The 17,468-nt window shown below is 43.1% G+C and overlaps 1 protein-coding gene across 1 annotated transcript in view; it reads right to left on the bottom strand.

Annotated features, from left to right (window-relative positions):
- Megf10 (multiple EGF like domains 10) overlaps positions 1 to 17,468 on the bottom strand; it is a 160,263-nt gene that overhangs the window by 9,263 nt on the left and 133,532 nt on the right. Inside the window, exons 14-21 of the mRNA XM_036204707.1 lie at positions 13,290 to 13,436; positions 12,033 to 12,167; positions 11,433 to 11,561; positions 7,939 to 8,067; positions 5,750 to 5,878; positions 3,632 to 3,760; positions 1,817 to 2,053; positions 561 to 688 (exon numbers count right to left, since the gene is read on the bottom strand). Coding sequence (XP_036060600.1) covers positions 561 to 688; positions 1,817 to 2,053; positions 3,632 to 3,760; positions 5,750 to 5,878; positions 7,939 to 8,067; positions 11,433 to 11,561; positions 12,033 to 12,167; positions 13,290 to 13,436 — 1,163 coding nt within the window. The remainder of the gene's footprint in view (positions 1 to 560; positions 689 to 1,816; positions 2,054 to 3,631; positions 3,761 to 5,749; positions 5,879 to 7,938; positions 8,068 to 11,432; positions 11,562 to 12,032; positions 12,168 to 13,289; positions 13,437 to 17,468) is intronic.

The following is a 17,468-nucleotide window of genomic DNA, read 5'->3' as shown; positions in this document are numbered from 1 at the left end:
CATGTGAAGTACTATTTAACTCTCAGATGCCAGCAGTGTCAATAATGACAGAGGATTAAATTAGTTAACTTCAGTCCCTGCCCCTTTTGTTCTATTCTTCTTTCCCTAATAGAGAGCTGGACGGTAGTGAGACAGACGATGGAGACCGGGGACAGAGGTGGGCAGGGTGGGAAGGTAAGTTTGGAACTCAGAGCATCCTGGGGAGGACACCAAAATACAGGTGGTCAGAAAAGATAAACTTGGTGATTTCACCATAGGAATTTATGTTTTTATTAGCATCAGCACGAGACACAGTTTTAATCTCATGTAAAATTAGGAACACAGTGAGAACTGTTGACAGGGAAAACTTAATGCACACAGCAGCAATGGAAGAGACTGAAAGCCATTTTAAGCCCCTGGAGATGCTTAGTCACACTCAGAGGATAGTTTAGGAGGAATCAAGTGGACAAGATGCATGAAATAGCTAGAGCAGTACTGGTGAGCTGCAGCCCTCATGAATGTATGTTCCTTGTCTCTCTCCTCTCCCCACTTTCTGATTCTTGAGGCATTTCCCCCCTCACCTTGGCAATGGTCATCCTGTCCCTGTTATTGACATGAGGGGATGTGGCACACTGGCTAAGTGTGTGGTAACTGGGATTGGTGAAGTAGTGGCTGTTGGCATTTCCACCATTGCTGTGAGGTAGGGTTTCTGCAAAAAGAGAGGAAGTGGTTAAATCAAAATGATAGTACAAATATTTTCCTCTCCTACCCAGCCTACTCATCAAAGCCCCAAGAAGAGCAGGCACCAGTTACTGCCTCTCTGGAAATTGTGAATGCATCCACAGATGACTGCTCTTAGCTTTGGAGCCTGTAAGACAGATACAGCATCATCCGAAACTTCAACAGGTACACCCATCTGCTACTTTAAACACACGATTTTTTGACACAGTAATTCTGCACTGAAAATATATTCCTATGTAAATTGCCTATTTTGCATATTCCCCCAGAATCATAGCATTTATAAGCATACAGTCAGGGCCTTCAATAATTGCTCAAGACTGAGTAAGAATTTCAGTTTCCCCAGTTTAAGAGTTTACTCCTTTTGATGGTTGAATGGATCCAAACAACGTTTTATAATGGACAGCCTTGGTTCTTGCTGGGTTTGTCTCCTTTATAACTTGGCTCTCTACAGTGACTGATAGTTGCAGGATGGAGGATGCCAGGGGAAGTACTCACACCAAAGACCTCGCTCTCTCTCTTTTTCTCCTCCTCATTCACAGAGGACAGAACTTGGGATTGGCTGTTTGGCAGATTCTATCCACAAATGAAATTGCCTAACTATAAAGCAACTGTTTGTTGACCCCAATTTAAAGTTCCTCACAGAGGGCTAGAAAGGTGTGGCTCAGCGGTTAAGAGGACTTGCTGTTCCTCCAAAGGTTCAATTCTAAGATTCCAAGCACCCATGTTAGGCAGCTCACAACCATCTGTAACTCCAACTCCACTGGGGATCTGAATACTCCTTCTGGCTTCCACAGGCACCTGAATACACATAAGCAACACACACACACACACACACACACACACACACACACACACACACACACACACACACACACACACACACACTAAATCTTTTTCAAAAACTTCTGGACAAAAAGTTTTACTACTGCTGAAGCATAAACCACATCTCTAGGTACAGGTACCTCTTCCAAAGGTGTGGTCACCTCATGGAACACTGCCAGACACAATGGACCCACAACCAAACACCAAATTCCAAAGAAGCAGGCGAAGCCTGAATTTCCAAGGAAGGGTATGCCTCTCCGCACTGCAGCCCTACCTGCAATGGTATAATCTGCATTGATGACCCTCATGGCAGGGGTGTAGGTCACCGCCGGCATGCTGGACTCCTTCCTCTTCTGCTTGTGTCTGTAGATAATGAACAGCGCCAGCAGGAAGAGCACAACGAGGACAAGGATGATGATGCCCGCAATGGCGCCGATCTGATAGGAATCAGTGGGCAGGGCGGTGCTGGTCCGGCTTAAGCTGTTCAGGTTGCCCACAATGATGACACCAGCTAGGAGAGGGTGAAAACAAGCTGAGTGTGGGTGACGACGGGCCATATAAAGGTTTGGTCTCTATTTAAAACAAAACAAAACATGAACACTCCCACTGGCCTAATGCCTGGGTATTTTCATGCCATGAAACATTAACTTGGAAACAGAGAAGGGGAAAAATAGACATTCTTCCTCCTTTCTTTCCTTCCTTCCTTCCTTTCTGACTCTGAGCTCCCAGGAGACAGAGTATGAACCCTGAAATTCAGGACTGGGGTTAAGAGCTACTCACGTATTTCAGATAAAACACAAACTGGCAATTAGGCTTGGATAATGATTTATCTAATTTTTGGTTTGTTTTATGTATTATCTAGTACTGACCTTATGCAGGAATAAATCTTAAATGCCTCTTGTCTAACCCAATCTTTTCACTTATCCTGAGCATTTTTTAAGAGTGATTTACCTTCTAAACAAGCACAGCTCCAATATGAACCCAGTCCAAGACTCCTCGTACTGCTAGAGACACCGTCCTCTGAAAAACTATTTTGATTAGCAGAAAGATTTTTCTTGATAGTTCCTGGTAACAATACCTGGACCTTTACTCATTAAACTCAAATTTCCTGGTGGAAGTCATGCTCAGAACCACCAGAAGAACATTCTCAAAGGACCTTCTGCTCTAGACAGAACTGTCCAAGTGCTTCCATGAAAAATATATTTGACAAATAATTCTGGATGATTATGATACATGCCCTAGCTAAAGCAACATAGACATACATTTCTTTAAAAGTAAAATACAATGCTGCTGTCCAGTTCAGTCACTCTCTTCTGGAGTGCTGAACTCAGAAGAAATGAAAGCATATGTCATGTGAAGACAGGCATTCATAGTTCACAGCAGGTTTAGGAATAGCCAGACACTGAAAACCATCCAGATGTCCACAGACTGTGGTATATCTATTCATTGGAATACTACACAGCAGCAAAAGAACTGCTGATCTATTGGTTTGCTTAAAAACACATTTTTAATTTCAAAATATTCATGGTAACTAGACAAAACAGGATATAAAAAGAATACCATGTGATTCTTTTCATGTGAAATTCTAGAAAACAAGTAAATGGTGGCAGAAAGATCAGCGCTTTCCTGCAAACTAGAGATGAGGTGACAGAGAAGGCCACGAGAAAACATCTTGATTGTGGTGGCTGCTTCGGGGATTTCGGGGATATATACAGATTTTAGAAAATGGTAACTAAATGTATATGGTTTTCTATGTCAGTTATGCCTAAACAAATCTAAAAAAAAAAAAATCCCAGGAAATTCATGAATTTTAGAATAAGAAAAGCTTGCCATCAAAGCTGTGACATTCTGAGAACTAGCTCTGTGACCTTGGGGATAGTGTCTAACTTCTCTAACTTTGAGCCAGTTTCCTTATCTATTATAGACAGCAAAGGTAAGGCACCCACCCAGCAACCACATAAATAACCACTTAGGCCATAGGAGCTTTTATGAGGCTTACCCAAGACAATACAAGTTAAAGCACTTAATACCAATTGCACACAGTGCCCACACACTAAGGGGTGGTCCTTGTTATTTACCAGTACTTTACCTTGATCACATCGTGCCCCTTTCCATCCGGGGCTACAGTAACAGGTGCCGGTGATGTGGTCACAGGTCGAGTTGTTGAGACAGTCACAGATCTGGCGACAGCCGTAGCCATATGTTCCTGCGGGGCATTCTGGAGAGGAAATGAAACCACTCTATTTCCCATACGTACCAAGGCTGTCTTCTTCGGTGTGCTCTGTGTCTCCGGTGGTGAGTCCTCTCCATGGTTCCTGCTTAGGCAGACCTGTGCCTCCTGGGGTGTGGGAAGCGCAACGGGGGTCCTGGAGCCATGGTGGGGTTCACAGTCCTGCTGCTCAGGACTGAGCCAGTGAACATTATGGCTCAACTCCTAACACATTTACCTGCTGGATGCCCACTGCTCTGATGCATGTGTCTGGGACCCCCATGGAACCAATGAAAACATGAAATGAAAATTGATGTGACTTGTACAGTCAGATCTGTGGGTCAGAAGGAACTTGACTGGGCAGTGTAAACTAGAGATAATCCCTTGAGAACTAGAGATAATCCCTTGAGAACACGTGTATTTTATACAGGCTCTGGAGTCCCTCTTGAAGACACATTCTTACTTGGACTAGCTTGAATTGGGAGCAGTTTGGGTTATATTCTAGGTAAGCATTTCACTTGACATAGAATGATCCAATATAGTCTCAGAGTCTAATACAGTTCTTTTAATATATTGTAATTTAAAAGAACAGTATAGTTGGATGGAACTGAACTCTGAAAATCTTCAACACAGATGTTGTTTGCAAAGTGAACAGCAGGGGGCGATGTGCCATCACTATCAGGTCTGGCCACCATGATTCCTGTTTTTAAGGAGCATTGGGAGCAAGCTTAAAAAACACGGACACTTTAATCACTTTAATTCCATGTCCAGAGAAATTATGGAAGCACTGAAGAGGTTTTTCTTCATAAGACCTTAGCTGGTTGCCTGGCATTTGCATGCAAGTCTGTTTAGAGCCTGTGCTGATTTCTAGGCCTAAGTTTAGCAGGCATTTATACACACAGAGATTGCTACACACGACTCTCTGTGACTCTACATTGTATCTGTTTTATGATCACCTGGAACAGCTATGCAAAGCTAACATTGTGTTGTCTTTGTCTTGAACGGACTCTGGGTGGCTCTTGCTGTATTTGGAGGAAGAAGGTTCCACATAGACACGTTATGCATTAGAACTTAAGTCTGAGACCTCTAAGCTGCCCAGGGGCTGTAAAGTTGGAATGGAGAGGAGGAATGTCGATTCCACCCATCTGTCCAGGCCATACCATTTCTAGACCGAGTCACCTTTGGAGGCACCTTCCCAAGAATATATGCATTGGCGATCTCTCATTTTGCCCTGCCTCGGGGCTTTTAGCATGAGAGAGTATGCCTCACGCACACAGCTTTGGCCTTTGTTGTATTCAGCACTGTACAAAAGTCACAGAGGAAAAGAATGGTATGCTCATCTTACATACTCCATTTAAGGCTAACGTTCGTGAAACCTTGTGAGCAGAGGCATCGTTCGTAGGGGGGTGGAAATTAAAACAACAAACTGGATAATTCCTGCAGTCTATTCTCCCTGAATGGGACTAAAATAAAAAAAAAAAATGTAAAGGCAGCGTGTTGTCTTGAAGATTAAGGCTCAGATGACAATTTGTTAGTGGAGAGGGTAAAAATCATTGTCAAAGGGTGGCAACATGTGCCTGGACTCATTCCCACACTAGTCCCTGGGGCTGGCTCCAGGCCCCAGCACTTGTCCCTAGCCAGTGTTCTGTCCTCCGATGTGAGCCTGGGTTTCACTGCTACCATGGAGGGAGACTGGCCATCTCTGTTAAGCCTCCAAACCCCCAAGTTCCAAAAATAAGAGAGGGAGGGAAAGCCAGGAAAAACATAATCAAAAAGTTGGACTTGCTTTCCTTCTTATAGTTTCTCCACTTCCACTCAGATTGCTGGGTAGTCACTCAGAATTTGGAGCAAAGACAGCCAGCTAGGAGTCTAGCAGGGAGGTCTTGAGAGGGGGAAATCAACTGCCCTGGGGAGCTAACCATTGCCCAAACAGCTAGCATCTCTGGGCACTTGAGAAAGGTGATCCACGGGCCCAGTGATGCCGCGCAGTGTACTCACTTTGCTCACAGTGCCGTCCCATGAATCCTGTGCGGCAGGTACACTGCCCTGAGATGTGGTCGCAGTCGGCTCCATTTTGACACTGGCATATCAGTGCACAGTCCTTGCCATAAAACCCCAGAGGGCATCCTGTGTGAGGAGGGAGGACAGTAGCAGTCAGAAGGCTGTCTGTGAGAAACTGGGCTCCTGCCTGTGTGCACTTGCGGTAGGACTTGAAGGACTTCAAATACCGTCAGAGAGTGAAGGCTTTCCCACTCACTTCAGCTGTCACGGGGCTGCTTAGGAGTCTCAAGTGGGGGCTCCTGCAAGGAGATGGTGGTGTACGAGCAGGAGGCAGGAGAGTTCCCTAGCTGTTAGTGTAACCACCACTGGTGTCTTCCTACAAATCTCCTTGGAGCCCACGAAGGGTGTGGGATCCCCTTTCATCTCCACACAGTTTCTAGAATCCTGGATTTGAGTTGCCTGGGCTGAAGTGAGTACTTCGTATTTAAGTTGTCTGTATGCTTTTACCTTTAGTACAAAAAGACTTGAATTCTTCCACTAGTCCTGCCCACTGTATCTGTTTTTAACTTACATCGTATTATCTGCATTATCAAATATGTGTGGTAGAATGCTTAAGGAAAAAAACAACTGTGTTTCAAGGGTCAAGGGGGCTTTGGAAAGGTCTTTAAGTTTTCACACTGCTGAGCAGCTTCTAAGGCTTACACCACCAGGAGCCTGGGGCAGAACACACACACACACACACACACACACACACACACACACGCCTTCTTGGCTTCCATGCATCAGCAGCTGCTCTGCAAGGGTGCTTTAGGCACAATGAAAGCTTCAGTCCAGGCAGATTCCTCAGTTGCTTCCAAATATTGTCCATGCCTTTTATTTTGCCATTTAAGGAAAGCTTGAATTTTCAGAAGCAAGAATGACACACAGATCCCAGATGCCAGCTTGTAACGACATCCTCCATATCCTATATTTGTTTGACACCCACTCTGCACTGGATCCCTTTCCTTCATTCTGTCCTTTGATCTTTAATGGCCTGAAAATACAGAGGTGGGTCTTCCTATGCTACAGGGAAGAACTAAGCCTTGAGTATCCTGCCACACAGCTAGTAAGTGCCAGGCAGGGCTATGGTAAGACCAGACCCATGCAGGTACCACAATATCATGTCCAAAGGGTTCTCTGTTTAAAGTCTCCCCTGCTTTTTAGAGTGATAAATGACCTCACTGTTTTTTCCTAAGGAGTCCAAACATCTTTATGGATGCATAATCTTTAGAGAATATCTTTCAAATTTGCCTTTGCCAATTCTGTCTTTTAAACCTTGGGTCAATAGCCAACTCTCTTCCTAGAAACATCTAGAAGTCTTCTTCCAGCTATTCTCTATTAGACTTACAAGTTAGTACTTAATAGGAATTACCTACTTTCTAACTCATCTTTTTCCCTCAACATGGTAAAGTTATGGTACTATTGGTAATAGCCATAACAAATGCCTTCCTGGCTTGTCACTTTACTTGGCTGAAAGCCACAGGGCACTTCTCCACAACGTGTGCCTCTGGGGGATGCTTGCACACTGCATGTGATGATACTAAAAAAAACCACATGGGGAAAATTAAAGGGAGTCTGAGATATGGGCTATGATAGGAACTAGAAGAATGTTTTTTAAAACATGATCCTGGGCTGACATTATCACCAATGGACAGAAATGCAGATACACAGGTCCTGGTCCAGACATACTGAATCAGACACCATGGGAGGCAGGCCAGGCATTTGGAGTTGGTTGAACATGGTAAACCTCATGTTCTCTGTGGGTACACAGTAAGTTAAGCTGTGAGGTGTGTATCTCTACCTACTTTAATCCCCATCATTTATCCCCACACTTGTACAGTCAGAAGAAATGAAAGGATTTCATGCACAGAAATACAGTCTGGTAAAAAAGAGAAAAGGGAAATCACTTACACATTAGAAATGACTTTCACACATGGCTAGCTTCACTTCAGTGGAGCTAGCTGAAGAAGACCTGGAATGTGAGGGTTCTGAAACACTCGGAGAAAGGGCACTATCTAGAAGTCATTGAGTAGGTAACATACACTTTGGGAGGAGCCCTCACTGACCTAACATGAGACACACAAGCAGGATATTTCCTCGGTGGGTGTGCCCCCGCCTCGGTGAACCTGGGAAGGTTCCTTGCTTACTCTGTGTGCAGTAGAGTCCCGTCCAGCCAGGCGTACATTTACACTCGCCATCATAAGCGCTGCAGAAAGCTCCATTGTGGCAATTGCAGGTATGGATGCAGTTCGGACCCCAGTGGGCAGGAGGGCAGGCTGAAAACCACAGCAAATGTGGAGAGATGAGTTGGAGTCTCCAGGTCAGCACCACACAGAACATTCCATCTCCCAACTTCCTTCTGTGTGTTAAGTTAATACCACTAATACGGACAGTACACTCACAATTTAATTGATAGACTGAATGCTATGCTAAACCCACAAAACAATGCTGGTCATAATAACTACCAACATTGCTGACATACACACACAGCTTCAGAAGGACTTGAGGGAGCAAGAATTTTTTTTTTAAAGATTCAATTGTTAGACAAACCACAGTTGTACCGACTGTGGACCTAGCACTGTTCTAGACCCAAGGAAGAACAAAGAATAAAATGGGAGTCCAAACTGCTCTCTGAACACTTCTATTTTGCGAAGTAGCAAAACTACCAGTCAACTGAAAAGCAGTACTGGGAAGAGCTCTGGAAAAATAAGGTGTGATGAAGAGGACAAGAATGATGAGGGATTCTCCTAAAACCCAGTCTCCTTTAGGAGGGGACACTGATTGAGGATCAGATTGGGAGGGATTTTCTTTAGGGCTCCTAGGTCATGGGCTCAGGGCTCTGATTTTCCTTGGGGCTCCTAGGTCATGGGCTCAGAGCTTTGATTTTCCAATCTTGTCTTGGTCTCTGGGCTTCAGAGTTGCCATTAGAATCTCACTTTATATGCTAAGGTTTCCAGCTATAAGAATCAGTTCATTCATAGAAAATTTTGATTGGCCACTGTCAGTGGAAGAGCTATTAGAAAACCACAGCAAGTGTGGGCAAATTAATTTGATCCCCACTACCCCAAATAATTTCATTTATACTGCAGCTTCAAGAAAATATTTAAAGGGTGGCTACTTCTCATTTCTATCTTATTACCTAAGTGAGAACATGGAGCAACAAAAAAAATAAATGAACCTGAAGTAGTTTTAAAGTGAAAAGTATTTCCCATAAATGTATGTGCCAATTTTACCCAAAATGCAAGAGAAAAATAACAGCTGACATTCACGGTCCATAGGACTGCTAGGATGGGTTTTCTAAGAAGGCGTGCATTACAGACGAAGAGCCTTTGGATCAATAGTGGGGAATAGGGTCTGGTCCAAGGTCATGCAGATTTACAGTGATGGTTGCTCTTTGGTACATAAGCACGGCTTCACTCTGAAGACTAAGGATGAAGATGACTAATGTCCAGCCTGCCCGATGCTGCATATAGCACTCTACACCACAACACCCCAGTTCTAAAAAAAGAGAAGTCCAGCTTTGTTCTCTGCCACCCAGTTTCCCTAATTCCATTTATTTTTATGTTTATGTACTTTAGCTGTGTTTATGTGTCTGTGTGAGTGTATGTGTAATATGTGTGCAGGCGTGCACTTGTGTGTGTACATGGATATCAGAAGAGGGCACTGGGGTGAAGTTACAAGTGTTTATGGGACATTCCCCCAGTTTGTTTTGAAGGTACTGGGATCCAAACTCCAGTCCTCATGACTCAGCAGTCAGAGCTTTAAACCACAGAGTTTAAATCTTGCCTGCCCCAAAACAGGCTACTACTGCCAATGATGCTTAATAAACTTCCTAAACCGTCTTCTGTCCAGGGCATATTTTTCCAAGTTGGTCACTTGCAGCAGGCTTTACTCCCCATGGCAGCTGTGATCAGAGATTGGAAATAAAGATCACTCCAATTTTCCATTCCCAAATGTAAATATAGAGGCAAGACTTCCAATAGTCATTTTGCCAAGGACACCTGCCCCTTTAAATGCACTCCATTAGTTTTCAAAGTCTCTGTTTGTATGGTGAAGGACTTTCCTCTTTTTGAAACTAGCTGATAATCAGCCAAGAAGAAATATTAAGACAGGCCCATAGGGGATCAGTGAAACCAATGGTCCCCAGGAGAAGCAAGGCTTGCCAAATAAATCAGTTTCCTCTGGAGTGATTATGGGGACAGGCCATGCCATTGTCTCCATTCACAGTGCTGTTCCCATTTCTTTTCCTTCCAGCACATTCCTCCTCCAAATGAGGAAGTGACCAACTTCCAAAATAAAGAATGCGCATTAAAGGAGCAAATTATACCAATCATGCTCCAGCAGTGACATCCATCGTGCCTTTGTTTTCCTTCCTGAGCCCTGCCGTTCATTTTGAGTACCTAGTCCACAACCTGCTTTTCTGCCAACCTGAATCAGAGCCCTGCCAGGCATAGATTCGAGTAGATGGCAGTTACTTCTGAAGTTCCACCCCTCCAAAGATTAAAACACATGCTATGAAATTATCTATAACAATAAATATTCCTTCACCAAAGGCTTTCTTAGCTCAGAAATGGGGGACAACCTGAATGACTGAAAGCAAAACTATCATTCCAACAAGAATATATTCCTCACCCTTTAATATTTACAGACTGATAACGCTATAGTCTGAGTTCATCGGCCTGCAAACCACCATTTAGTATTTCTTGACCTATCATGCGTTTACCATGTCAGATCTGATATGAGCTGATCGTGGGTCATATAAGCTGTAATGAAGAGCAGAAAGGCAGATATATGCTGTCCTTGGTCAAAAGCTGAATGCTTTGTGGAAATGCACTAACTGAGCCTTTCAAAGTCTGCTGTATGGTCAGTGTCCTCTTTCCATGTTATGGGTAGTCTAAAGCCACCAACATAACTCCTCTTAGGGTTGTGCTACACCCATCTGAAGAGCAGACATGAGAGGCACCTGGGGAGCCAAGGTAGAGGACAAGATGTGAGTGAGGTTCAGGAAAGCAGTCGGTCTGCCCATGAGCCCAGGAAGCCTCTAAGATCCAGATCATTTTGATTCTACTCCCTTGTGGCTCCATAATGAAATCTTCTGATGAATACATGCCCAAAAGATAGATCTCTAAACACATCTGCTTTTGTCTTAGATAAACATACTAGGGCTAGAGATGTAGCTCAGTTGGTAGACTGCTTGCCTAGCATCCCTGAAGCCCTGGGTTCAGTTCCCAGCACTGCATAAAACCAAATATGGCCATGCACACCTGTCATCCCAGCATTCAGGATGTGGAGGCAAAAAGAGCAGCAGTTCAAGGTCAACTTAGACTCCATAGTGAGTTTGGCCAGCCTTGGCTACATGGAGCCTTGTGTCAAAAAAAAAAAAAAAAATCAATGAATAGAGAGTCACTGAGCAGTGAATAACAAAAAATGTTACAAGTTTAGGTTTTTCCCAAAGAGTCACATCAATTTATTGGTAGATATTGCTAGGTCATTATACAGGGCACTGAATTTAAAGACTATAATACTTTTTATAATTTATAATAAATGATCATGGTCATGTATTCTTTCCTGATCACATAAACGCTCATCATTCAATTCTAAAACACAGGAAATCGATTGGTTGTTCTCCAACATGACTTACGCTGAGAGCAGTCGCTGCCAATCCAGCCTGGGTAGCACTGGCAGGACCTGTCGATGGGGTTGCAGGTGCCATTGTTGGTGCAGGTGCAAACGCCTGCACAGTTTTTCCCAAATCTGCCACTGGGACACACTGTCAACAAACCGAAGTTCAGTCAACTAGAGTCAGAACCCATCTCATAGAAGCCAGGAAAGGGGAGAGAAATTCCAGGACCACACCCAGCTACCCACTGCCTGCCTGCTTCCACTTAAGAACACATCCCCTAATCCCAGATGGGCTCATCTTTACAAACACATGAAACCAAAGGCCTTATTCTGACATCTCAAAAAGAAACCGTGGAGTTTGGAGAAATCTGACTTGTGATTTCTCACCCAGGGAGTCAAAAATCCTTTCTCACAGTAACTTTTCATGAGTGGATGGTTCTAATGAAACTGTAAGACATAACCAAGGAACTTGACGACAAGGCAGTTTGCTTCCAATGTTTATGTCACTTTCAGAACTACCTAGAGGTGATGGCAGGACAGGTAGTCTTGGGGAAGTCTGAGACCAGACTTCAGGAAGCTTGATCTTCCCCATGGCTCTCCAAGGTGCTTGGGTGCTTACCTTCATTGCACAGGGCTCCGGTGAAGCCAGGCAAGCAGTCACACAGGCCTGTGATGTGGTGGCAGGGGCCGCTGCTGTGCACACACTGCGGGCATGTCTGGCTACAGCGATGCCCGTAAAAACCTGGGGAGCAGACTGCAAACAGAACGGAAACTCACAGTTACCTTTCTGAGTTGGGTTTATCTCCCGTCTCCGTTCAGAGGTCTAGTTAAAGTGAAGAAATAAGAAAACGTAACAAAAAAGGATAATGGGAATTTTTCAGGCACGAAACAGCTTAACAAGGAAAGAAGCTATAAAACCCCGAATTTCACTGGCACAAGAGAATGTCTCAGATAGACCTCACTGCCCTCCTGTGGTTGGCTCAAGGCCAGGCCTAGACCAGAAGCTCAAAGACAGTTGCTGAATGAATAAGAAAATGGGAAAAACAAAACTCTGAATATTAATGTTTCAATTAAGCAATCCCAAGCCATTTGCTGGTCCTTTATTCTATAAGAACCATGATTGGTTAAAATAAATAAATAGATAAATAGATAAATAAATAAATGCTCAAAATTCAAAGATCTTTCTCCTCCACAAAAAGTACAGACTGATGGTTGTGTTTAAAGAGAGTGGGTAAACAAAATGCTGTGTATTTGGATATTTCTAACGACTTTATTTGGGATAAAGAATGATTGCATTGAACTTTTAATGGAGAAAGAAATTGATTTGAGAAATTACAACAGTGTATGTAATAACTTTTCTTATTACATTTACCAAAAGATTTAGTAAAACCTTCCAGATCATTTCTTAATTCGAGGTTTCTATGGAGCAGCATCAACAGCTCCCATTTCTAACTTTCAATTCTGTTTTCTCCACAGCACTGACTTTCAGCTTACTAGTGTGATGTGTGATTGCCTCAAGGTTTGGCTGATGTTAACTTCTGGTAATTGAGGTGAGGCTGACGCCAAATTGCTGAATAAAATATTTACAGGTCAGTGGATTTCTGGAACACCATTTGCACACTCGAAGGAAGAAATGAGGAAGGTATCCTGATGATGGTGCCCATGAGGTAATGAAACCATCACCGAGAAGAAAGGGTTAATGCCACCATCTGTTAAGTCAGTCCTAGAGGTTCTAGGGGAAGTGTCAGTTGAGCTCTTCAAGGACTGCCCTTGACTGCTACAAAACATCACTAGAAACTAAAAGGTAGAGTGGAGATTGTTCTACCCATAATTCCCAGGAAAGGGGGACAGAAATCATCACCCATGAGACACTTACTTCTCTGACAAGAGGTGCCCCGGAATCCGGGTGCACATTCACAGATGCCATCATCAGGAGAGCAAGAAGCCCCATTTTTACAATAGCAGGGCAGCGAGCAGTTAGGACCCCAGCGTCCCTCGGCGCACACACTGTCACAGTGCACACCTGAAACAACACACACAGGGCAGGGCTGAAGGGGCTGCAGTGTGGGCTTCTGAGGATGTTAACACAATAATGAGGCTCGAGAATGGTGTAAACGCAAGTGTCCCAGACAACAGTGAATAGAGATGATACCGGGCTTAAAATCCACTTATTGCCTCTATACACCAGTACACAGAATTATCCGAACATTAATGAATACCCAGAATTCCTTCCTATGCTGTCAAGGAGAGAACACTTTCACCACATTGATTTTTTTTCTTCTTTAATAGAAGGAATCAACAGGAAGCCCAAGGGCTCTGTCTATTGAAGGCAAAATGCATCAAAAAAAAAAAGAAAAAGACTATTGATTTCCTATTTATGCCCCCCCCCATTCTTTGTTTTTACAGAGAAATTAACAAAGTGTACAATGATCAGGCAAAGCACAAAATGATTAAATTATTTTATGTGAAGGAAGCCTTACTGGGTAGTAAAAAAGGAAACACAATCGTAAAGTATTTCAATGATCTATTGTGCTAGATACACTGATAGGCTCAATATGTCACCAACTACATCTTTAACACTCTCATTTCACACTGGGCACATAGAGGCAGACTATCACAGCCAATAACGTGGATGTGCCATTGTCTAAGTCACTGTTGTGAAATTGTGTGATGCTATTTAAGTTTTTATTTGGGAAATAAAGAAGCCTTAAATCAGTCATGACCCAGTAAACAAATTCCTACAGGAAGCTGAGTCTGCAAGAATAAAAAATAAAGTTAAGCATTAATGGAGGCAAAGGAGGGTTTTGTAAATTTGTATTTGAAATACAACAGGGATCTCTTAGTTACATCAGAGCCTTTCACCTGCAAAGTAAGGAAGGGTTCTGACTAGGGCTGCACTGGTGACTGTTGGCCTCAGAACAAGTGAAAACATGGTGAGGACATTATTTCCAGTATTCCAGAAAGTTCACAGCGACCCTGCTTGGAGGATGCTGGGTATGCCACATCACATTTTGCCTGCTTTTGGGGAGAAAAGTTATTGTGCCCCAAACTTAATATGGAAGGCACTATAGATGACCATAAATGTGTCACCAGCTGGTATAAAGCCATTTTGATAAAATAATAAATCTGCTTTTTCCTGTCCCCATGTCCATCCTCCAGAAAAGCCCCTAGCTTGGCAAAGGCTGACCAGTGAGGCACAACCCCGTTGCATCCAACTCAGGTTAGCAACAGACTTTAATTCCAGAGAAAACAAGTTCTGGATATAAAACTAATCAGGAGCTAAACGTCTCCCACAGGATAAGTAAATATAATGTGGGCCTGCTGCTCCTTCCTGTGGTCATACACATCTCACTTTTCAAGGTCTTTTGGAAAGCGGAGACCCACTTACAAATTCAACACTCTCTGAAAGTGAAGCGCCAGCCATGGAGACTCAGCAGATTTTTTTTTTTTTAACCAATACCTATACCACACAGAAACAAGGCATTCAGAGCAGCAGTGAACTCAAGAGCAGGCTACAAATGCAAGCTTTGCTTTGTGTCTGAAGAAAGTACTAACAAGAGTAACCTGCCTGGGGCTTCTCTCTCAATTGGAATTCAGGTTTTCCATCCTCAGCTGTAAGCCAAGGCTCCTGTTTGACAGCCAAGGTGGTAAGAGACCACCTGCTTCACAGGTCCCGATGTCCCTGGGCATTTTGACCCAGATTCATTCAGGCTAATCTCAACAAGAAGCCTGAGGAAGTAGAGCCCAAATAATTACTCAGCTAACCTTATAATCATTCTGAAAATTAGTTCTGATTTCTTCATACTTTTTTCTGTGGAATGGGGTTTGAAGCATGAGACTTGGCCATTAAGGTGAGTTAATTTATCAGCTATTGGCCAAATCATATTACACTTACATTCAGCCATAACGGAATAGAATACACTTCAGGTCAAAAGTATATACTGGCTGTATTAGTCATGGTTTTCTAGGGAATGGAACTGATAGAATTAATCTCTGTGTGTGTGTGTGTGTGTGTGTGTGTGTGTGTGTGTGTGTGTGTGTGTAATCTCTAATATATGTATACATATGTACATATATACATATATATGGGGTTTACTAAAGTGTCTTATAGACTATGGTCCAGTTAGTCCAGCAATGGCTGTCTACCAACAGAAAGTTCAGGAATCCAGTAGTTGTTCAGTCCCAAATCTGGATGTCTCAGTATACACCTGAATCTCAAAGAAGTAGACTCTTATGTCAGTGAAAAAATAAACTTGCCAGTGAGTGTCAGAGCAAGCAGGCAAAGATGAAGCCCTTCCTTCTTCTATGTCCTTTATATAGGATGTCACCAGAAGATGTGGCCTAGATTAAAGAGGAGTCTTCTAACTTTAAATGTCTTACCTAAGAAAAAAAAAATCCCTCACAGGTATATCCAGTCATTTGGGTTTTAGTTAATTCCAGATGTGATCAAGTTGACAGCCAAGAATAGCCATCATATTGGTGTTGAATATTATAGGTTATCGTGATTTGTGGATAAGCACATAAAGCTAGTTATGAAAAATGACTGAAGGCCAGATTAGTGATTGAAATTAAGTGATCCTATGCTTGGTATCTGATTCCTCTTCCCTCAAGAGATTCGTCCAGCTGGCTAGCACACTCATCTGTCATGATCAGCTTCATCAAGGTAATTTTCCAGTAAGTAAAAAGCATGGAACAGGCAGGAAATCCATTGGGAAAAAAAGCAAACAAACAATGAAACACTAAGTTTCACATGATTTACCCCTCATAGTTTTTCAGAGACTGCCTGCCTCCAGTCATAAAAATATTTCAGCAGAAATGAACTCATTTTTAAAATAACTTCACTTTCTTTAGTTTTAGGATCATGAAGGAATTTTTCCATTGAATATAAATTATAAACATTCCATTTTCTATTCTTTCTTTGAAATTCAAGCTCTCTTCTTCTATTCTATGCAGTAAAAGAGTCATCAGTTTGCATATATTAATACCTAATCTATTTCAAGACAAGTATCAGAGATGAGACAAGCCCATAGAAAAGTAGGATGCTGTCTTCCTTCTGCAGCATCCTTTATCCCACGGCCCTCTCTCCTCAGACCCTCTGTGCCTCTTGCCATCTCTTCTTCCATTATATATTCAGGGAAGAGCATGATAAATCTAATATTGCTGGGATCTTCTTTCTCGAGAGATTATTAATATTGTAAGAAGGCACACCCTTTGAGAGTCTCAGAAATAAATACCTAACTGTAAAATGTCAGGCAGCGAGAGTCACAATTAAGTCCTGGCTAAGTGTTTCTTTGAATCACACCCTAGTATCAGGTTGGGGAGCTGAGTAAGGACAGCCCTGCAGTGAGGCATGCTCCAAGATGAGGAGGTGTCGAATGAGTGGTAAGTTTGCTTAACATCCCCTCCTCTCATCATTTCTGTTGATCTCACACTTCCCAACTCTGATAGAGTCCTAGACAACATATTCTTGTTTCCTTGTTTGCCAAAGATGAAAAATAATTTAAGTCGATATGCCCTCTGGGAGTCCAGCCAATGCCGGCGTGTTGATGAGACATTCTCCAAAAGAGTTAACCCCAGGTGATAAGGTCCTGGGACACACCCCCAGCTCTGTCCAGTGAACTGGACCAAGGAAGGAAGGGAAATAGTTCTAGGCTGGGGGAACAGTGACTACAAGACTCAGAGTCCCAAGAAGCATGCAGAAATCCTTCAGGAATTACCAAAGTTGGGAACAGCTGGAACTTAGGAACTAGAAATGCCAAGAGAAGCATGTGGACAGCCATGGACCCATAGAGAAGAGCTAAGAGCACCATGCTGTGGAGGGAGAGACCCCCACCCCTCCCTGCACCACACCACATTAGCAGAGACCCAATGGGGGGTTGACAGAAGATGAATTCATGCTTTATAGGAGAGTGGATGGAGGTGTAAGAGATGAGTCTTGAAGACAAAAAGTCGGGTGACAAATTGAGATTATGGAGGTGAAAAGGGAGAAAAACAAGAAGGCACTGAACAAAACCAACTGCAGGGGAAGAGGAATTCTGGAGACCAGTGGAGAAGT

The sequence above is a fragment of the Onychomys torridus genome, chromosome 13 (genome assembly GCF_903995425.1).
Source record: "Onychomys torridus chromosome 13, mOncTor1.1, whole genome shotgun sequence".
NCBI lineage: Eukaryota > Metazoa > Chordata > Mammalia > Rodentia > Cricetidae > Onychomys > Onychomys torridus.
The sequence above is the reverse complement of the archived record's forward strand: the minus strand, read 5'-3'. Positions and strand labels throughout refer to the sequence as shown.